Here is a 22,911-nt window from a genome sequence, read left to right as displayed (position 1 = left end):
CTGTCCTTAAACAAGGCTACTTGACTGGGTGGTTCATTTCAGTAGAGGGCTCTCTCTCTCTCTCTCCACCGGACCGGCCAGTCACCGGCTGGTTCATTTCAGTAGAGGGCTCTCTCTCTCTCTCTCCACCGGACCGGCCAGTCACCGGCTGGTTCATTTCAGTAGAGGGCTCTCTCTCTCTCTCTCCACCGGACCGGCCAGTCACTGGCTGGTTCATTTCAGTAGAGGGCTCTCTCTCTCTCTCTCCACCGGACCGGCCAGTCAGATAAACACCAGCCAACACAGAATCAGAAACATGACCAGCAGTCCAGACAGGAGAGTGAAGGAGACGTGGAATGGTTGGAGCTGGAGCGTGGCTGGGTACAGCTGGCAGTCTGAGGGCCCAATGACCCTGTCTTCCTCCTCCTCCTGCTCTTCCTCAGGCATTTCGATAGAGACCCTCAGAGTATTCCCCCGGCCCCGAGCCTCATCCTCCTCAGAAGTATACTCTTCTTCCTCCTGTAGATAGTGGTGTCTGAGGAGCGGTGGTCCCCCGGGGGGCGAGGAGGCCTGCTGTTGCTGTCTCAGTAATTTTACCTGGTATTCAAACAGAGGACGCTTCCCTCGCTGTGTTCAGCAACGGGAGACCAAGAGAGACAGAAAACAATGAACAGACATGTGGGGGAATGGCCAACAGACAGGCAGGGAGTAGGGGAGGATGGGAAGGGACAGGGGACCAGGGGAGGGAGGTGGAGGAGGGGGGGCAAGGGGAGGGAGGTGGAGGAGGAGAAGGGACAGGGGGCAAGGGGAGGGAGGTGGAGGAGGAGAAGGGACAGGGGGAGGGAGGTGGAGGAGGGGGGCAAGGGGAGGGAGGTGGAGGAGGGGGGGGGGACAAGGGGAGGGAGTTGGAGGAGGAGGAGAAGGGACAGGGGGCCAGGGGAGGGAGGTGGAGGAGGGGGGCAAGGGGAGGGAGGTGGAGGAGGAGAAGGGACAGGGGGCAAGGGGAGGGAGGTGGAGGGCAAGGGGAGGGAGGTGGAGGAGGAGAAGGGACAGGGGGAGGGAGGTGGAGGAGGGGGGCAAGGGGAGGGAGGTGGAGGAGGGGGGGGGACAAGGGGAGGGAGTTGGAGGAGGAGGAGAAGGGACAGGGGGAGGGGGGGACAAGGGGCGGGAGGTGGAGGAGAAGGGACAGGGGGCAAGGGGAGGGAGGTGGAGGAGGAGAAGGGACAGGGGGAGGGAGGTGGAGGAGGGGGGCAAGGGGAGGGAGGTGGAGGAGGGGGGGGACAAGGGGAGGGAGTTGGAGGAGGAGAAGGGACAGGGGAAAAGGAGAGGGAGGTGGAGGAAGAGGAGGGGGAACAAGGGGAGGGAGGTGGAGGAGGAGAAGGGACAGGGGAAAAGGAAGGAAGAGGATGAGGGGAGGGAGGTGGAGGAGGAGAAGGGACAGGGGAAAAGGAGAGGGAGGTGGAGGAAGAGGAGGGGGAACAAGGGGAGGGAGGTGGAGGAGGAGAAGGGACAGGGGAAAAGGAGAGGGAGGTGGAGGAAGAGGAGGGGGAACAAGGGGAGGGAGGTGGAGGAGGAGAAGGGACAGGGGGAGGGGAGGGAGGTGGAGGAGGAGGAGAAGGGACAGGGGGAGGGGGGAACAAGGGGCGGGAGGTGGAGGAGGGGGGGGACAAGGGGAGGGAGGTGGAGGAGGAGAAGGGAGAGGGGGAGGGAGGTGGAGGAGAGGGGGGGGGCAAGGGGAGGGAGGTGGAGGAGGGAGGGGGGACAAGGGGAGGGAGGTGGAGGAGGAGAAGGGAGAGGGGGAGGGAGGTGGAGGAGGGGGGGGACAAGGGGAGGGAGGTGGAGGAGGGGGGGGGCACGGGGAGGGAGGTGGAGTAGGGGGGGACAAGGGGAGGGAGGTGGAGGAGGAGAAGGGACAGGGGACAAGGGGAGGGAGGTGGAGGAGGAGAAGGAAGGCATGGGAAATTTGATCATATTACTCCAGTGCTAGCTTCCCTACACTGGCTTCCTGTTAAGGCAAGGGCTGATTTCAAGGTTTTACTGTTAACCTATAAAGCGTTACATGGGCTTGCTCCTACCTATCTTTCCGAGTTGGTCCTGCCGTACATACCAATACGTACGCTACGGTCACAAGACGCAGGCCTCCTAATTGTCCCTAGAATTTCTAAGCAAACAGCGGGAGGCAGGGCTTTCTCCTATAGATCTCCATTTTTATGGAACAGTCTGCCTACCCATGTGAGAGACGCAGACTCGGTCTCAACCTTTAAGTCTTTACTGAAGACTTATCTCTTCAGTAGGTCATATGGTTGAGTGTAGTCTGGCCCAGGAGTGTGAAGGTGAACGGAAAGGCTCTGGAGCAACGAACCGCCCTTGCTGTCTCTGCCAGGCCGGTTCCCCTCTCTCCACTGGGATTCTCTGCCTCTAACCCTGTTACAGGGGCTGAGTCACTGGCTTGCTGGTGCTCTTTCATGCCGTCCCTAGGAGGGGTGCGTCACTTGAGTGGGTTGAGTTACTGACGTGATCTTCCTGTCTGGGTTGGCGCCCCCCCTTGGTTTGTGCTGTGGTGGAGACCTTTGTGGGTTATACTCGGCCTTGTCTCCGGATTGTAATGTTGGTGGTTGAGGATTTCCCTCTAGTGGTGCGGGGGCTGTGCTTTGGCAAAGTGGGTGGGGTTATATCCTTCCTGTTTGGCCCTGTCCGGGGGTTTCTTCGGATGGGGCCACAGTGTCTCCTGACCGCTCCTGTCTCAGCCTCCAGTATTTATGCTGCAGTAGTTTATGTGTCGGGGGGCTAGGGTCAGTTGGTTACCTGGAGTACTTCTCCTGTCTTATCCAGTGTCCTGTGTGAATTTAAGTATGCTCTCTCTAATTCTTTCGTTCTCTCTTTCTCTCTGAGAACCTGAGCCCTAGGACCATATGTCAGGACTACCGGGCATGATGACACCTTGCTGTCCCCAGTCCGCCTGGCCTTGCTGCTATTCCAGTTTCAACTGTTCTGCCTGCGGTTACGGAACCCCTACCTGTCCCAGACCTGCTGTTTTCAACTCTTAATGATCGGCTATGAAAAGCCAACTGAGATTTATTCCTGATTATTATTTGACCATGCTTGTCATTTATGAACATTTTGAAAATCTTGGCGCTCTCTAATTTTCTCCTTCTCTCTTTCTTTCTCTCGGAGGACCTGAGCCCTAGGACCATACGTCGGGACTACCGGCCGTGGTGACTCCTTGCTGTCCCCAGTCCGCCTGGCCTTGCTGCTATTCCAGTTTCAACTGTTCTGCCTGCGGTTATGGAACCCCTACCTGTCCCAGACCTGCTGTTTTCAACTCTTAATGATCGGCTATGAAAAGCCAACTGAGATTTATTCCTGATTATTATTTGACCATGCTTGTCACTTATGAACATTTTTGAACATCTTGGCATAGTTCTGTTATAATCTCCACCCGGCACAGCCAGAAGAGGACTGGCCACCCCTCATAGCCTGGTTCCTCTCTAGGTTTCTTCCTAGGTTTTGGCCTTTCTAGGGAGTTTTTCCTAGCCACCGTGCTTCTACACCTGCATTACTAGCTGTTTGGGGTTTTAGGCTGGGTGTCTGTACAGCACTTCGAGATATTAGCTGATGTACGAAGGGCTATATAAAATAAAATTGAATTGAATTGAATGGGACAAGGAGTGGGGTAGGGAGTGGGGTAGGAGGGGGATGGGATGGGGGAGGAGGGAGGTGGAGGAGCAGGAGAGTGGTGGCATGTGATGTTGTAATTAAATGATCTACTGTTGAAGTGAGGGCAGGAGGAGAGGAAAAGTCGTCTTCAGTTTATTTAATAAAGTTCTCTATGGAAGTTCTGTCTGACCTTGGTAGTGAGTAGTGAGTGTTAGGTCCCATCACTGAGCTTCAGCCTGACTCAGGATCTCCGGCTCTAGGCAATGAGGGTTAGGGTCCAGGGTGGTCTGACCAGGCCGGACCAACCTCCAGGGCAGTGGTGGCAGCAGCAGTTCTGGGGCTGGAGAGTTTTTATAGGGCTCTGCTCCTCCATGCTGTCGTTAGATTGGGTGGCTGGGGTTAGATTGGGTGGCTGGGGTTAGATTGAGTGTCTGAGGTTAGATTGGGTGGCTGGGGTTAGATTGGGTGGCTGGGGTTAGATTGGGTGGCTGGGGTTAGATTGGGTGGCTGGGGTTAGATTGGGTGGCTGGGGTTAGATTGGGTGGCTGGGGTTAGATTGGGTGGCTGGGGTTAGATTGAATGGCTGGCGTTAGATTGGATGGCTGGGGTTAGATTGGATAAAGGCATTCTCTGGCAGTTAAAATGCTAGCTGTCAGGACCCGGTGCGAGAAACAGTCACTAATAATCGTCAGAACCCAGAAGATGAGGCAGACACAGCAGTACTAGAGATGGTGGTTTAATTAAAGAACAAAATCTTCAGGCAAAGAAACTAAATCCACAATGTCCAAAAATAAAGCCAAGAGGCACAAAATGGAAATCCTCCAAAATACAAAAGAAACTCCACAAAGTGGTAAAAACAGCAGGGAAAAACAAACCTCAAAAGACTACTCAAATAATACACAAGAACTAAACCAGAGAACCTCTGGAAAATCCAACAAGAGAAATATCTATATAAAACAAGGCTTGGGCTGGGGCTGGGTGCTAACTTACAAACACTGAGCAAGGAACTGAGGAACACACAGGGTTTAAATACTAACAAGGGAATGACCTACAGGTGCAAACAATAATTAGAGCAAGAAAAACAAAAGGTACAAAAAAGGTGCAATGGGGACATCTAGTGACCAAAACCCGAACAGTCTTGGCCAAAACCTGACAGAATCCCCCTCCTAGGAACGGCTCCTGACGTTCCTACCAGCCTTCTCAGGGTGGAGGGTCCTGAACTGACGAATGAGGTCAGGGTCCAGTATGTCCTTGGCAGGAACCCAGGAGCGCTCCTCGGGACCGTAGCCTTCCCAGTCCACCAGATACTGCCAGGACCGCTGCACCCGGCGGAAATCCAGTATCCGGTGGACGGTATAAGCCGACTGGCCACCGATGACACGGGGCGGAGGGGGAGGTCTGCCTGCCGGGATAAGGGGAGAAAAAACAACAGGTTTTAATAAAGAAATGTGAAATGTTGGATTGATCTTAAGGGATCTGGGTAAGTGCAGGCGAAAAGTAACGGGATTGACTCTCCTGGCAATCTTAAAGGGACCGATGAACCTCTGGGACAGCTTGCGAGACTCCACCCGTAGTGGTAAGTTTTTAGTTGAGAGCCATACTCTCTGGCCGGGGTACAGGGTAGGACCGGGACGGCGACGTCTGTTGGCTTGTCGTTGGTACTGCTGAGAGGAACGCAGAAGATTAAGACGTGCCTTCTTCCACGTAAGCCTACAGCGTCTGATGAACCTCGAGGCTGAAGGCACTCTGACTTCTGCCTCCTGGTCCGGGAACAATAGAGGCGCATAGCCAAACTGACACTCATGCGGGGATATACCAGTGGAGGAGGAGCACAAGGTGTTGTGCGCGTACTCGGCCCAAACAATGAAGGATGACCATGTGGACGGGTTGTTGGAAACCATGCATCTGAGGGTGGTTTCCAGCTCCTGATTCATCCTCTCAGTTTGGCCATTGGACTCCGGATGGTACCCTGAAGATAAACTGGCCGTGGCCCCTATGAGTTGGCAGAAGGCCTTCCAAAACCTTGAGGCGAACTGGGGACCTCTGTCGGAAACCATATCTTGCGGAATCCCAAAGACTCAGAACACATGGTTAATCACCAACTCAGCTGTTTCCTTGGCAGAAGGTAATTTGGTCAAGGGAACAAACCTGGCCGCCTTAGAAAACCTGTCGATGATGACTAGGATCGTAGTATTACCATGGGACGGAGGAAGGCCAGTAATAAAGTCCAACGAGATATGGGACCAGGGTCGGTGGGGAATAGATAGAGGGTGAAGGAGTCCTTGAGGGCGGAGGTGAGAGGATTTGCCCTGGCAGCACACGGAACAGGCCTTGACGAAAATGGCAACGTCTTCTTTTATGGTGGGCCACCAGAACTTACGCTGGATGAACTCCAAGGTGCGACCTACGCCCGGGTGACAGGTGAGGCGAGAGGAGTGCCCCCACAGAAGGACTTGGGACCTTGCTGCCTTGGGAACAAACAACCGATTAGCAGGACCTCCTCCAGGGCCCGGTTCGATGGCTTGAGCTTGTTTCACGGTATCCTCCACTTGCCACGAGATCGGAGCCACGATCTTAGCGGCCGGAAGGACAGTCATGTCAGTATCTTCTCGAATGGCAGGAGAGTAGATTCGTGACAAGGCGTCCGGTTTGAGATTCTTCGACCCGGGTCTATAGGTGAGGATAAACTGAAATCGGCTGAAGAAAAGAGACCATCGAGCTTGTCTGGAGTTCAACCGCTTCGCCTGCTGGATATACTCCAGATTTTTGTGGTCCGTAAGCACTTGAAACGGTTGAGAAGCCCCCTCGAGCCAGTGTCTCCATTCCTTCAATGCCATCTTAACTGCTAGGAGTTCACGATCCCCCACATCGTAATTCCTCTCGGCCGGGGTAAGCCGGTGAGAGAAGAAGGCGCAAGGATGAAGCTTCTTGTCTTCACCCCTCTGAGACAGGACAGCTCCAACCCCAACCTCTGATGCGTCTACCTCCACCACAAAAGGTTCATCCGCCGTTGGTAGTGTCAGGATGGGAGCAGAGAGGATGCGCTGCTTGAGTCCTTGGAAGGCCGTCTCAGCTTCTCTTCCCCACAGAAACCTTGTGTTGCCACCCTTGATTACAGCTGAGAGAGGGGCTGCCACCGAGCTGAAGTTCTTGATGAACTTGCGGTAAAAGTTGGTGAAGCCCAGGAAACGCTGAACTTCCTTAACGGACTTGGGGGTGGGCCAATCCGCTACCGCCCCTACCTTCTTGGGGTCCATCTGGACTCGACCGGGTTCCACTATAAATCCCAGGAATTGTACTCGAGAGGAATGGAATTCACACTTTTCCGGCTTAACGTACAAATGGCTGTCTAGGAGGCGTTTGAGCACTTGTCTGACATGCTTAGTGTGTTCTTGAAGGGAGCTCGAAAAGATGAGGATGTCATCCAAGTAAACAAACACAAAGATGTTAAGCATATCCCTAAGCACATCGTTTATGAGCGCTTGGAACACAGCCGGAGCGTTGGTCAGGCCGAAGGGCATCACCGAGTATTCGTAGTGACCAGTAGGCGTGTTGAAAGCGGTCTTCCACTCGTCCCCGGGTTTGATCCGCACAAGATGGTATGCGTTCCGCAGGTCAAGCTTAGTGAAGACAACTGCTTCCTGGAGCAGCTCAAAGGCTGTGGCCATAAGGGGTAGCGGGTAGCGGTTACGGACGGTTATGGCATTGAGTCCCCGGTAGTCGATGCAAGGTCGTAATCCACCGTCTTTCTTGGCCACAAAGAAAAACCCTGCTCCCGCCGGCGAGGTAGATGGACGCATGAGGCCTGCTGCCAGAGCGTCCTTGATGTAGGTATCCATAGCAGCTCGTTCGGGAGGAGAAAGGGAAAAGATCCGACCCCTGGGAGGGCAGGTCCCCGGCAACAGGTCGATGGTGCAATCGTAAGGTCTATGGGGTGGTAGTTTGGTGGTCCTCTGTTTGCTAAATACCAGTTTGAGGTCATGGTAACACTCGGGAACTCGGGACAGGTCGATGGATTCTAGAGACTCGGAAGGGGAACTCTGGGAACTCGGGAAGATACAAGTGGCTTGGCACGTAGGACCCCACTGCTTGATAGTGCCCACAGACCAGTCGATGTGAGGGTTATGGCTGTGAAGCCAGGGATAACCAAGGACGAGAGGGAACTCGGAACAGGAGATCAGATGAAAGTTCATCACTTCCTGGTGTTGGGAAACTGAAAGTCGCAAGGGGGTAGTGGCACGAGTGACAAGTCCAGATCCCAAAGGGCTTCTATCCAACGTAGTAACCCTTATGGGGTCACTTAGAGGTTCAGAAGGAACGCCATTCTCCTTCGCCCAGACCCCATCCATGAAGTTACCTGCGGCTCCAGAGTCTACCAAGGCTTGAAGAGAAAACTCGTGGTCGTCCCAGGAAAGGGTAACTGGAATGAGCAGGCGGGAGTTGGATGGATGGGAGGAGGTTATGTTTCCCGTTACAGTCCTCCCAGGCCTGCACGGGAGAGTGCGTTTCCCTGGAGCCCGAGACACGTGGAGCGGAAATGGCCCGGTTTGCCGCAATATAGACAGCATCGCTCCCTCATCCGGCGGTCTCTCTCAGCCTGGGAGATGCGTCCAACCTGCATGGGTTCTGGTGGAGCCAGCGAGGATAAAGGTGGAGACTCGGAGCTGGAACCGATAGGAGCTAGGGTGAGCGGTCTACGGTTGAGTTCTCTCTCTCTCAGACGCTGGTCTATGCGTGAAGCCAACTTGATAAGGGACTCGAGGTTGTCCGGTGGTTCCCGAGTGGCCAGTTCATCTTGGATGGTGTCAGAAAGACCCTTCAAAAAACACACTGTGAGCGCCTCGTCGTTCCAGCCACTTGCTGCTGCCACAGTGCGGAACTGGATGGCATAGTCCGTCACGCTGCGCCGACCTTGGCGGAGAATCAGGAGCTGTTTGGCTGAGTCAGGGCCGTTGGTAGGACCTTGAAACACTCGCTTGAATTCTTCAGCAAAGGTAGAGTAGCTGGCACAGCAGGGACTTTGGGCATCCTACACAGCAGTAGCCCAGGCTAGGGCTTTTTCCGACAGCAGGGTGATGATATATGCTATATTGGACCGGTCGGTGGGAAACGACGATGGTTGCAGCTCAAAGGAGAGAGAACATTGGGTGAAAAACCCCTTACAAACACTCGGATCTCCTGAGAACCGTTGGGGAGGCGGCAGACGAGGTTCAGCCAGGGGGTTAACTGCCAGGGGCACTTGAATCGGATGAACTGGAGCAGAAGCGGTTGCCGGGGAAAGTCGATCCGAAATCTGCTTTATGGAAGTCAGCATCTCTGACAGAAGTTGAGAATGTCTAGCCATTAAGGCCTCTTGCTGAACCAGAGCAGCTTCGTGGCGTTGGACAGTCCCCTCGTGGTGGGACAGCATGGAAAAAAGATCCTGGGTACTGGCTGCCTCTGGGTTCATTATAATGGCTCAGTGTTTCTGTCAGGACCCGGTGCGAGAAACAGTCACTAATAATCGTCAGAACCCAGAAGATGAGGCAGACACAGCAGTACTAGAGATGGTGGTTTAATTAAAGAACAAAATCTTCAGGCAAAGAAACTAAATCCACAATGTCCAAAAATAAAGCCAAGAGGCACAAAATGGAAATCCTCCAAAATACAAAAGAAACTCCACAAAGTGGTAAAAACAGCAGGGAAAAACAAACCTCAAAAGACTACTCAAATAATACACAAGAACTAAACCAGAGAACCTCTGGAAAATCCAACAAGAGAAATATCTATATAAAACAAGGCTTGGGCTGGGGCTGGGTGCTAACTTACAAACACTGAGCAAGGAACTGAGGAACACACAGGGTTTAAATACTAACAAGGGAATGACCTACAGGTGCAAACAATAATTAGAGCAAGAAAAACAAAAGGTACAAAAAAGGTGCAATGGGGACATCTAGTGACCAAAACCCGAACAGTCTTGGCCAAAACCTGACACTAGCTAGTGCAAACTGTTTGTTTTGGCAGTGCAACGTCTTGGATCAGACACCGTTAGGGGAGAACCACCATAGAAACTGTCTAGATGCAGGTTGGCTAGATCACAGTGTGATCTAATCCTCACTGAATCTTATGTAGTCAGTATGTCGACTAGCCTGCCTTAAAGAGATGAGTTTATCAAATGCATTGAGGTCTATCGAGACTTGGGAGGCTCATATTTAGGATTTGTTGGTAATGTGTTCATGAAGACAAGACTCCTTGTCAAATCACCAGACTAGTGTATTATTCTAGAATGGTGTAATATTTTCAGTGATCTTTTAGAAAAAAAACCTGTTAACGATCATCATCTCCATTCAGAGGCATATCGTATAAACACGCCCACACTCTATACAGATTGAAAGTTAAGAAAAGTTTTTGGAGGTAAAAGTTTAGCAAATGTTCTGATGGGAGTGCTTATTATTCTGCAGGAGTCTTCAGGTACATAGACAGGACATGAGAAGGGTCTGGGCTAGGCAGAATACCCAGGTAGCTGGAGGCAGCTTCAAGTCTGGGAGTAAAACTGTATTTTCAGCCCCATGGCAGTAGAGGAGCGAAGGGAGGGGAGCGGTGATGCTCGGTGACCCAAGGCCCAAACACCTCTCTGGGTCTCCGGATCCTCCTCAGGAGAAGGGGGTGGCGGTGGAGGAGGAGGTGGAGGATACGGAGGAGGAGGAGGGAGTGGATATGACTGTGAGGGAGGGCAGGAGAAGGGGGAAGATGAGGATGAGGAAGAGGAGGATGAGGAGGAAGAGGAGGAACATGAAGAAGAGGAGGAGGAGGAGGAGGGAGAGGAAGAAGTGGAGGAAGAGAAAGAAGAGGAGGAAGAGGAAAAGTAATAGAAAGAAGCGGAGGAGGAAGGAGAGGAGGAAATGAAGAGATGACACATATGAGGGGGGAGAGAGAGATCGAGGGAGGAGACAGAGAAAACATAAAACAACCAGTGAGAGGTCAGGGTGGAGGAGAGACAATGAAATGAGTAGGAGGAGGAGGAGGTCAGTTCTTTGTGGTTGTTGTCGCTGTTTGTTTTTTGGTTGTTTGCGTTTTTTGTTTTTGTTCTTCAGTGTCTCATCACTACGTCAGACACCACCATCATCATCATCATCATCATCATCACAGAGTTATGCAGCTTCACTACTATCGGGTCAAACCCAGCCATGCGATTTGATTGGCAGATCAAAGCAGGAAGACAAAGCTGACAGCAGCCAATCATGGAGCGGAGGCAGTGGTGAGGGGGCGGGGTTTGGGAAAGATTAGGGTCTGTGGCTTGGAAGTAGACACCTATAAAGGTAGTCGCAGCGGCTGCGGGCCGGGGCCGGGGGCGAGAGAGCGCAGTCCTGTGGGTGAAGATAGCCAGCTGATTCTCTTGCCTTGCTTTAGGTCACGGCCACACAGACTCCATACAGCAGCCATGCACAGCGTCCATAAAGCTGCCATACACAACATGGTCTGTTCTTTATTGTTAGCTGGTAAAGAACCGCCAGCTAATGTTCTCTTACTGCAGCCCAACCCAGCTCAGCCCAACCCAGCTCAGCCCAGCTCAGCTCAGCCCAACCCAGCTCAGCTCAGCCCAACCCAGCTCAGCCCAACCCAGCTCAGCCCAACCCAGCTCAGCCCAACCCAGCTCAGCTCAGCTCAGCCCAGCTCAGCTCAGCCCAACCCAGCTCAGCCCAACCCAGCTCAGCTCAACCCAGCTCAGCCCAGCTCAGCTCAGCCCAACCCAGCTCAGCCCAACCCAGCTCAGCCCAACCCAGCTCAGCTCAGCCCAACCCAGCTCAGCCCAACCCAGCTCAGCCCAACCCAGCCAGTAAGGACTGAATTAGAGTACCTTTATCTCTGATATGCCACCAACTACTCTGTATGCAGGTGATAGGGAGGCCGTCCTCACCTGCACACACACACACACACACACACACACACACACACACACACACACACACACACACACACACACACACACACACACACACACACACACACACACACACACACACACACACACACACACACACACACACACACACACACACAAACACACACACATGAATATACACAGAGAAAGAGTCTCCACTGCGTCCACTGTACGCCCTGAGATCCACAAACACAGAGAAACTGATGAACACTTGATGAAACTGAAACGTTCATTTCGACTGACTATGACCCCCCCTGTACACAGTACATCCTTAGGGAATGATACATCCTCTATATCTCTCTACCAAGTATGAGGAAACGAAATATAAAAAAGTATTTCAAATGAACACAGCACAGCAGCCCTGTAATGTGGGTAATCTGACTGCCATTCTCTAGAAACTGGACATTGACTTGTGGTCAAAAACTGAAACTGAGATGATTGCATTCTCTAGATTAGATATTAGATATTGATTTGTGGTCAAAAACAACAACTGAATGACATGAGAAAAGACCACAGTAAACCCTACTGGGACTAATGACTAATGTGCAATCCAAAGTAAACAATTAGAAAACAACAACTGAATGACAAGAGAAAAGACCACAGTAAACCCTACTGGGACTAATGACTAATGTGCAATCCAAAGTAAACAATTAGAAAACAACAACTGAATGACAAGAGAAAAGACCACAGTAAACCCTACTGGGACTAATGACTAATGTGCAATCCAAAGTAAACAATTAGAAAACAACAACTGAATGACAAGAGAAAAGATCACAGTAAACCCTACTGGGACTAATGACTAATGTGCAATACAAAGTAAACAATTAGAAAACAACAAAGCAATAACATTTGCTCAAAGAAAGTCAAAATATGAACAGAACCTCCGTATCGGTAAACTTGTGCCAGCAAATGCAGAAAAAAGCGAGTCAAAAGTACCATCTTTCACTTCAAAACATCCTATTGTTGTCAGGAATCCTGGTGGTGCTATGAGTGGGACTAGAGAGAATGAAGGCCTCTCTGTCTCTCTGAGAACCATGGGCTACTATGTCTCTCTGTCTCTCTGTTCTGTACCAAGACTGCTTGTTCTGTTGTTCTGTTGACTCTATAGAAATATAATCACCTCTAGAAGGGCCTCAGAGCCCTTAACACTGGCAATTTGACTAGTAAACTCATTGGTACACTCGCCAAGTCACCCATTTTGGCACTATTGACTTCAATGGGGAGGCCCCGTTCTATTCATTTTTAGTTCTGTTGGTTGTTGACTCACCCCGTCAGTGCCTGGCTGCAGCTGTCCGTTGATGCTGGCCGTGCGGAAGGGTGAGTGGGTGGACAGGCGTTTGTCCCACTCGCTCTGCCGCGGCTCCGGAACAGACTCCATGAAGCTTCTCTTCAGCTCACTGATACTGGTGTGGTGACGCATGATCTCTGCCTGGGTCTGATCCAGGTCCTGGGAGGAGGGAGACGGGGGAGGGACAGAGAGTAGAAGGGGTATAGAGAGGAGGGAGGGACAGAGAGGAGGGAGACGGGGGAGGGACAGAGAGTAGAAGGGGTAGAGAGAGGAGGGAGGGACAGAGAGGAGGGAGACGGGGGAGGGACAGAGAGGAGGGGTAGAGAGAGGAGGGAGGGACAGAGAGGAGGGAGGGAGAGTAGGAGGGGTAGAGAGAGGAGGGAGGGACAGAGAGGGGGGAGAGAGAGTAGGAGGGGTAGAGAGAGGAGGGAGGGACAGAGAGGGGGAAGGGAGAGTAGGAGGGGTAGAGAGGGGAGGGAGAGTAGGAGGGGTAGAGAGAGGAGGGAGGGACAGGGAGTAGAAGGGGTAGAGAGAGGAGGGAGGGACAGAGAGGGGGAGGGAGAGTAGGAGGGGTAGAGAGGGGAGGGAGGGACAGAGAGGGGGGAGAGAGAGTAGGAGGGGTAGAGAGAGGAGGGAGGGACAGCGAGGGGGGAGAGAGAGTAGGAGGGGTAGAGAGAGGAGGGAGGGACAGAGAGTAGAAGGGGTAGAGAGAAGGGAGGGAGAGGAGGGAGGGACAGAGAAGGGGGAGGGAGAGTAGGAGGGGTAGAGAGAGGAGGGAGGGACAGAGAGGGGAAGGGAGAGTAGGAGGGGTAGAGAGAGGAGGGAGGGACAGAGAGGGGGAGGGAGAGTAGGAGGGGTAGAGAGAGGAGGGAGGGACAGAGAGGGGAAGGGAGAGTAGGAGGGGTAGAGAGGGGAGGGAGAGTAGGAGGGGTAGAGAGAGGGTGTAGGGACAGGGGAGGGAGGGGGAGACAGAGGGGGATGGGATGAGAGAGAAAGAGAGAGAGTGGGAGGTGGAGAGGGGTGGATGGAGGGGAGAGGGGGGAGAGAAAGAGAGAGAAAGGAGGGGTGGAGATTGGGAGGGCGAGATAGAAAAAGAGAGACAGGGAGCAGAGGGGAAGTCCATGATAAATAAAGTAGAGACAGAGGGGATAGTTTAAGGGGAAGGCAGAAAGAGATAGCAAGGAAGGGCAAAAGGGTGAAGCCCCCAGATAGGAAGGGGGGAAGTATGTCATTATTTTGGGTAGTGACTGGTAATGACACATTTACAAGTTTAGCAGAATGCAACATGATTGATGATTTGCTTATCATATCAAACAAAATGCAGTTGGCGGTTGGAACAGGCCTGCTCCGCTCAAAGAGGACAAACAACATGACAACATGACAACAACAGGCCTTAGTCCATCCAGACCACATGATGTCCTATAGACAATCAACATGACAACAACAGGTCTTAGTCCATCCAGACCACATGATGTCCTATAGACAAACAACAGGTCTTAGTCCATCCAGACCACATGATGTCCTATAGACAAACAACAGGTCTAAGTCCATCCAGACCACATGATGTCCTATAGACAAACAACAGGTCTTAGTCCATCCAGACCACATGATGTCCTATAGACAAACAGGCCTTAGTCCATCCAGACCACATGATGTCCTATAGACAAACAACAGGTCTTAGTCCATCCAGACCACATGATGTCCTATAGACAAACAGGCCTTAGTCCATCCAGACCACATGATGTCCTATAGACAAACAACAGGCCTTAGTCCATCCAGACCACATGATGTCCTATAGACAAACAACAGGTCTTAGTCCATCCAGACCACATGATGTCCTATAGACAAATAGGCCTTAGTCCATCCAGACCACATGATGTCCTATAGACAAACAACAGGCCTTAGTCCATCCAGACCACATGATGTCCTATAGACAAACAACAGGTCTTAGTCCATCCAGACCACATGATGTCCTATAGACAAACAACAGGTCTTAGTCCATCCAGACCACATGATGTCCTATAGACAAACAGGCCTTAGTCCATCCAGACCACATGATGTCCTATAGACAAACAACAGGTCTTAGTCCATCCAGACCACATGATGTCCTATAGACAAACAACAGGTCTTAGTCCATCCAGACCACATGATGTCCTATAGACAAACAACAGGTCTAAGTCCATCCAGACCACATGATGACCTATAGACAAACAGGTCTTAGTCCATCCAGACCACATGATGTCCTATAGACAAACAACAGGTCTTAGTCCATCCAGACCACATGATGTCCTATAGACAAACAACAGGTCTAAGTCCATCCAGACCACATGATGTCCTATAGACAAACAGGTCTTAGTCCATCCAGACCACATGATGTCCTATAGACAAACAACAGGTCTTAGTCCATCCAGTGACCAAGAACCCGATGGTCACTCTAACAGAGCTCCAGAGTTCTGCTGTGGAGATGAGAGAACCTTCCAGAAGGACAACTATCTCTGCAGCACTACACAAATCAGGCCTTTATGGTAGAGTAGCCAGACGGATGCCACTCCTCAGTAAAAGGCACATGACAGTCCGCTTGGAGTTTGCCAAAAGGCACCTAAAGTACTCGGGCCATCAGAAACAAGATTCTCTGGTCTGATGAAACCAAGATTGAACTCTTCAGCCTGAATGCCAGGCGTCACGTCTGGAGGAAACCTGGCACCATCGAGGGAAACATGAACGGCGCAAAGTACAGAGAGATCCTTGATGAAAACCTGCTCCAGAGCGCTCAGGACCTCAGACTGGGGCAAATGTTCACCTTCCAACAGGACAACGACCCTAAGCACACAGCCAAGACAACGCAGGAATGGCTTTGGGACAAGTCTCAGAATGTCCTTGAGTGGCCCAGACAGAGCCTGGACTTGAACCCGATCGAACATCTCCGGAGAGATCTGAAAATAGCTGTGCAGCGACGTTCCCCATCTGACAGAGCTTGAGAGGATCTGCAGAGAAGAATGGGAGAAACTCCCCAAATACAGGTGTGCCAAGCTTGTAGCGTCATACCCAAGAAGACTTGAGGCTGTAATCGCTGCCAAAGGTGCTTCAATAAAGTACTGAGTAAAGGGGTCTGAATACTTATGTGAAATGTGATATTTCATTAAAAAAATGTTAAAAATAAAAAATGTTTTTATACATTTGCAAACAAAAGGAGAACTGACTCACCAGAACTAAGGCACTAACGTTACCTAATAATAACAACATTAACTGATGCCACTGGCAACGCTATAAAGTATCCACAAAAGAGAGACTGAGTCTGCAGTGGTACAGTAGACACATTCGTCCATTACCCTAGCGACTAGTGCTTTTTGAGGTCGGTTTGGTTTCAATAAGATTATTAAAAAATAGTTTCTGATTGCAATAATTCTTTTAAAATATTAAATGCACTGCATTATGTGGGTTGAATGATGTAACACAGAATAAAACAATACAAGTCCCATGATGGTAGTGGACATTACTATTACTATATATATTACTATTACTCCATTACTTGCTCACCACTTATTAACCAACATTACTTTTTTTTATTTTTAATATTTCAGTTGTTGTTTATATTACATTTGTTTTATTTGATGACTATATTAAGTCATCATCTCATCTCTATAATGTTGGGTTCTAACTTCACTATCTTAGACCTTGATGATACCGTTATTTAACTAGGCAGTTGATTATCTTACATGTATAATAAACTCAGCGAAAAAAGAAACGTCCCTTTTTCATGACCCTGTCTTTCAAATATAATTCGTAAACATCCAAATAACTTCACAGATCTTCATTGTAAAGGGTTTAACTTCTTAGGGCTAAGGGGCAGTATTCGGAAGTTTGGATGAATGACGTGTCCAAAGTAAACTGCCTGTTACTCAGGCCCAGAAGCTAGGATATGCATTTAATTGGTAGTATTAGATATAAAACACTGAAGTTTCTAAAACTGTTAAAATAATGTCTGTGAGTATAACAGAACTGATATGGCAGGCGAAAACCCGAGGAGAATCCACCCGGAATGTTTTTTTTTTGAGGTCACAGGCCATTCAAATGCTTGTCTATGGAATATTCAAAGGAATTCCTCCCAGATTGCAGTTCCTAGGGCTTCCACTAGATGTCAACAGTCTTTAGAAAGGGTTTCAGGCTTGTCTTTTTAAAAATTAGCTAGAATTTATAGTTTTTCCAGGTGGCTCTCATTTGGACTGTAGTCTTGTGGCACGCGTGGATAAGGGCGCTCACTTCGTTATTTATCTCTGCTATTGAACACACTATTCTCCGTCTTAAATTGTATCGTTTATTTACATATTAGGGTACCTGACGATTGATTAGAAATGTTGTTTAACTTGTTTGGACATAGTTTATTGGTAACTTTTGGGATTGCTTTGTCTGCATGTTGAACGACTGGATCGGGTGGGTTACTGAATCAAACACGCCAAATAAACTGACTTTTTTGGGATATAAAGAAGGACTTTATCGAACAAAACTACCATTTGTTGTGTTGCTGGGATCCTTGGGATTGCAAACAGAGGAAGATTTTCAAAGGTAAGTGATTTATTTTGTCGCTATTTCTGACTTTTGTGACGCCTCTGCTGGTTTGGAAAATGTTTTTAATGATTTTGTATGCGGGGCGCTGTCCTCAGATAATCGCATGGTATGCTTTCGCCGTAAAGCCTTTTTGAAATTTGACAAAGCTGCTGGATTAACAAGACGTTAAGCTTTTAAATGATGTATACTGCTCGTTCTGTGTGTGATTTCCTGCAAGACAGGAATGTCAGTGTTCTGCCATGGCCAGCAAAGAGCCCGGATCTCAATCCCATTGAGCACGTCTGGGACCTGTTGGATCGGAGGGTGAGGGCTAGGGCCATTCCCCCCAGAAATGTCCGGGAACTTGCAGGTGCCTTGGTGGAAGAGTGGGGTAACATCTCACAGCAAGAACTGGCAAATCTGGTGCAGTCCACAAGGAGGAGATGCACTGCAGTACTTAATGCAGCTGGCGACCACACCAGATACTGACTGTTACTTTTGATTTTGACCCCCCCCTTTGTTATGTTCATACAAATATTTACACATGTTAAATTTGCTATAAACTATGAATATTTGACCGTCCATATTTGACCGTCCATATTTGACCGTCCATATTTGACCGTCCATATTTGACTGTCCATATTTGACTGTCCATATTTGACTGTCCATATTTGCCAGCAGACCTAACCGCTACACCACCCCAGGCCTCGATTGAACTACATTTTGACATTAAGATACACTTGGCACTTGTACGTCGTAGCCATAGTGGAGACCAATATTTATCTTGTGTTATTAAGCTGTACAAACTACAGTTGTTGATCCATTTCTGACCATCTGAATGTTGCAGTGATAGTGCCTAGGTCTATAGCGTTTGAGAGAGAAAATGATTTTGATAGCAACCCCCTGATCCCAATGACTTGACTGCCCCCGCATGGTCAGAAAGAGAACTGCTCATTTTCAGAGAATCACAAGACTCATTTTTTAAATTTAATGATACAGCAAGAAAATTCTCGGCGGCAGAAGAGTGATCAAGTTAAGATCCAACTTCTGTATATAATGTATTATAAAATGGGTGGTGCGAGCCCTGAATGCTGATTGGCTGACAGCCGTGGTATATCAGACTGTATACCACGGGTATGACAAAACATTTATTTTTACTGCTCTAATTACGTTGGTAACCAGTATATAATAGCAATAAGGAACCACGGGGGTTTGTGGTATATGGCCAATATACCCCGGCTAAGGGCTGTATGCAAGCACTTCTCGTTGCGACGTACTTTAAGAACAGTCCTTAGTCATGGTATATTGGCCATATATCACAGCCCCTCGGGCTCTATTGCTTTTAATTAAACAATACATTGATCATCTGTGCCAAAAGGCGAGAGACACAGATTTACCCTAGGCGACTATTTCACTGGTGGTAGTATGGTATGCTGGCATGCATGAGGGGTGAGTGTGAGTAGGAGTCCTCTTATGCACACAACCTGGGAGTTCTCTCTCACACACACACACACACACACACACACACACACACACACACACACACACACACACACACACACACACACACACACACACACACACACACACACACACACACACACACACACAGCAACGTGCCTGAGGATACTTAGTCCGGAGCCAGCCGACAGTTATTATTGTGGTGATAATCATGAATCAAAGACATGGCTGTGTCCTAAACGACACCCTATTCTCTATATCAGGGGTATTCAACTCTGACCCGACGAGGTCCACAGCCTGCTGGTTTTCTGTTCACCTTCATACTTAATTGCACCCACCTGGTGTCCCAGATCTAAATCAGTCCCTGATTAGAGGGGAACCTGGTGTCCCAGGTCTAATTCAGTCCCTGGTTAGAGGGGAACCTGGTGTCCCAGGTCTAATTCAGTCCCTGGTTAGAGGGGAACCTGGTGTCCCAGGTCTAATTCAGTCCCTGGTTAGAGGGGAACCTGGTGTCCCAGGTCTAATTCAGTCCCTGGTTAGAGGGGAACCTGGTGTCCCAGGTCTAAATCAGTCCCTGATTAGAGGGGAACCTGGTGTCCCAGGTCTAATTCAGTCCCTGATTAGAGGGGAACCTGGTGTCCCAGGTCTAATTCAGTCCCTGATTAGAGGGGAACAATGAAACAATGCAGTGGAACTGGCTTCCAGGTCCAGAGTTGAGTTTGAAGGCTCTATATGGTGCACTACTTTAGACCACAGTCCTACAGGCCCTGGTACCTGGTCAGTCCTACAGGCCTTGGTACCTGGTCAGTCCTACGGGCCCTGGTACCTGGTCAGTCCTACGGGCCCTGGTCAGTCCTACGGGCCCTGGTACCTGATCAGTTCTACAGGCCCTGGTACCTGGTCAGACCTTCTGGCCCTGGTCAGTCCTACGGGCCCTGGTACCCGATCAGACCTTCTGGCCCTGGTACCTGGTCAGTCCTACAGGCCCTGGTACCTGATCAGACCTTCTGGCCTTGGTACCTGATCAGCTCTACAGGCCCTGGTACCTGATCAGAACTTCTGGCCCTGGTCAGTCCTACAGGCCTTGGTACCTGGTCAGTCCTACGGGCCCTGGTACCTGGTTAGTCCTACGGGCCCTGGTCAGTCCTATGGGCCCTGGTACCTGGTCAGTCCTACGGGCCCTGGTCAGTCGTATGGGCCCTGGTACCTGGTCAGTCCTTCTGGCCCTGGTCAGTCCTATGGGCCCAGGTACCTGGTCAGTCCTACGGGCCCTGGTCAGTCCTACGGGCCCTGGTCAGTCCTACGGGCCCTGGTACCTGGTCAGTCCTATGGGCCCTGGTCAAAAGTAGTGCACTATGTTGGTAATAGGGTACCTTTTGGGACACAGCCACAGTCAAAGGTCAACAGAGATGAGGGTCAGAGAGAGTCATTTGGTTATGGTTAGATACAGGAACAGCACGATGAGTGAGAGAGGCTGTGTCCCAAATGGCATCCTATTCCCTATACAGTGCACTACATTTGACCAGGTCCCACAGGTCTCTAGTTAAAAGTAGTGAACCATGTAGGGAATAGGATGACTGAGAGAGGTACAGTACAGTGAAGGTTATGTTGTTAAGGAGGTCCAGGTCTCACAATGACAACAGAGGGCAGCATCATTAACTTGTCAATAACATCACTGAGAATGAAAATATATGACTGGGAAAGTCATATCAATTAAAATTGGTCTGCGTCACCAACGCAAGCTGACGAAGAAAAGCCTAACTCATCCAACATCATTCCTATTGGGAACACTTCCCCGTTAGGAAGATACCAATGGTCATTACAGAAAACCTACATTTGACGACCATTGCTGACGACAATAACATTTGGAAAAAGCATCCAAAACTGAAAGTAATTATCGACTAAAAGGTGCAACAACAACAAACAAACAAAAACCCGATTTGACAAGCAGGCTGAAATCAAAGGGCATGCTGGGCAGACGGTGACCACTGACATTCAGTCTGAAAGGCCAAACTGGTGCACCCTTTAAGACTCAATGCCTATAGCTTTTAAATAATACTGGACTATGATAGTGATAGTTGAAACACTCCCAATCATATATCAAACCACTGTGGATAAGAAACAAAACGACCCACTGGGCAAACGAAGCGTGAAACCAAACGGAGAATCGACGTTGTTTCCACGTCATTTCAACGAAGCGTGAAACCAAACGGAGAATCGACGTTGTTTCCACGTCATTTCAACGAAGCGTGAAACCAAACGTAGAATCGACGTTGTTTCCACGTCATTTCAACGAAGCGTGAAACCAAACGTAGAATCGACGTTGATTTGATGCCCGTCGCCTAGTAGGGAAGATGCTGAGATCGAAACAACGGCAAAGTAAAGTGAGTACTTGCATTCGAAGGAAACAGGAAAAGAGTGCATGCCAAGCCATTAGGGTTCAGCTGAAAACAGGATGTAGAAATAACAAAAAGGAGAGAATAGAAGAGTCAAGACGAACAGAAACAAACAGAAAACAGGCAAGTGAACACAACTCCCATGCAGAGAGAGAGAGCATGCAGAAACAAACAGTCAAAGATCAAAGAAGATGGATTCTAGAGTGTGATACAAACCTCCAACATTAAATTGCTATGCCTGATATAAATAGTTTCACCCTCAAGTTTCTTAGCTCTTTTCTGAAAAACCAACAACAACAAAAAAAAAAAACAGGAACAAGTTGGTCTCCAGAAAGATGTAGAATTGCAATTCTTCATTCTCGTTTAAATTATTATTTTTTAAATGTACTTTTACTGTTTGACTTGCAAGCGATTGCTTCCGCTAAGGGTGCATTCGTTCCTGATGGTGGAAGAAGTGGGTGATGGATCAAATCATAGATGCTATGGGAAGTGCATTGAGGCAGACTGCAGGGGGTGAGTGCAAAGGTCCATGGGGTGATGGTGGTCACCAGTGGAGACCGGGGTTGGTACACAGCTACCAAAAATCTGGTGGGTTTCTGTATTTCAGGACTGTGAGAGAGAATCAAAATGTTGACAGATAAATCCAGCATATACATATAGTACATGCCGTGGCTGAGTAGAAGTAGTAGTGCATTATCATTGTGCATTATCAGTTGTTATGCATTACCCTAAAGCATCATTCACTGACTTATTTCATTGACTCTTCCTGAGGCGGCAGCTGAGGCCTTTCCTCATTATACTGTCTAGAGCACAGGCACGGTCAATCCAGGTTCATTCACTTAACAGGCACCTCATTCATTTTGATTTATCTCTCTAGTCTCTCTAGTTCTACTTGGTGAAGAATTATGTCCATAACAGTAGAGCTTTACGTATTGCCTCTGCATGAGGTAACAGCAAGGCTGATACTGTTAGGTAAATAGCCTCCGCTTATTGGTTTCAAAACAAATGGTAGTAAATAGAGAAAAAAACGAAACATTTTCTTTGTTCGGTGTTAAGTGTTAAGAAAAGGAACTCCACAGCCAAAACAGTGCTCTCTTGTATAACGACACTGTACAGTAGATATACAAGGCTGGAGGACAGAGAACAAACAAACAAACAACAAAAAACATTATGAACAAACAAAATGGTTTTGTATTTTTTTTCTCTTTTGCAATAGAAATAGTTTCAAATAAAGGGAGAGATGCGAGGATGAGGATGATGACTCATGCGAAACACTGAGCGTATATCCCAAATGGCACCCTATTCCCCATAGGCCTCTGGTCAAAAGTAGTGCACTACATAGGGAATAGGGTGCCATTTGGGACACAGCTAAAACTGTAGACAGATATCTAACCTTCCTCACTCGCACCGTCTCCGTGTGGGTTCTCTCTCGGGACGAATGCTGCTGACCCCCCCCCAGGCGAGGGAAGAGAGAGGCAGAAACAGTAGGGTTAGAACCCCACGAGGCTGTTTCAAACCCTTCTTCAAATCAATACTTTAGTCTGACAGACATTTACTAGAACACAAATCTAATTTAACAACCCCAGCCCCATGTATCAATATTTTAGACACACATATGGTAATATGTTAAAAAAAAGTGAAACGTGTGTCTCATGTTGCAGATC

At 49.3% G+C, this 22,911-nt stretch overlaps 1 protein-coding gene across 6 annotated transcripts in view; it reads right to left on the bottom strand.

Annotated features, from left to right (window-relative positions):
- LOC139559116 (protein 4.1-like) overlaps nt 1-22,911 on the bottom strand; it is a 121,479-nt gene that overhangs the window by 25,686 nt on the left and 72,882 nt on the right. For 4 of the 6 annotated variants that reach the window (XM_071374841.1, XM_071374843.1, XM_071374845.1 and 1 more), the window contains 3 exons: nt 22,641-22,688; nt 21,464-21,526; nt 12,825-13,004 (listed from right to left, as the gene is read on the bottom strand). In XM_071374841.1, coding sequence (XP_071230942.1) covers nt 12,825-13,004; nt 21,464-21,526; nt 22,641-22,688 — 291 coding nt within the window. Of the gene's footprint in view, nt 1-12,824; nt 13,005-21,463; nt 21,527-22,640; nt 22,692-22,911 lie in introns of all 6 variants that reach the window. The other 2 variants (XM_071374840.1, XM_071374842.1) reach the window with 1 other exon arrangement.

Source organism: Salvelinus alpinus, chromosome 29 (genome assembly GCF_045679555.1).
Source record: "Salvelinus alpinus chromosome 29, SLU_Salpinus.1, whole genome shotgun sequence".
NCBI lineage: Eukaryota > Metazoa > Chordata > Actinopteri > Salmoniformes > Salmonidae > Salvelinus > Salvelinus alpinus.
This window is presented reverse-complemented; position numbering and strand designations above follow the sequence as displayed.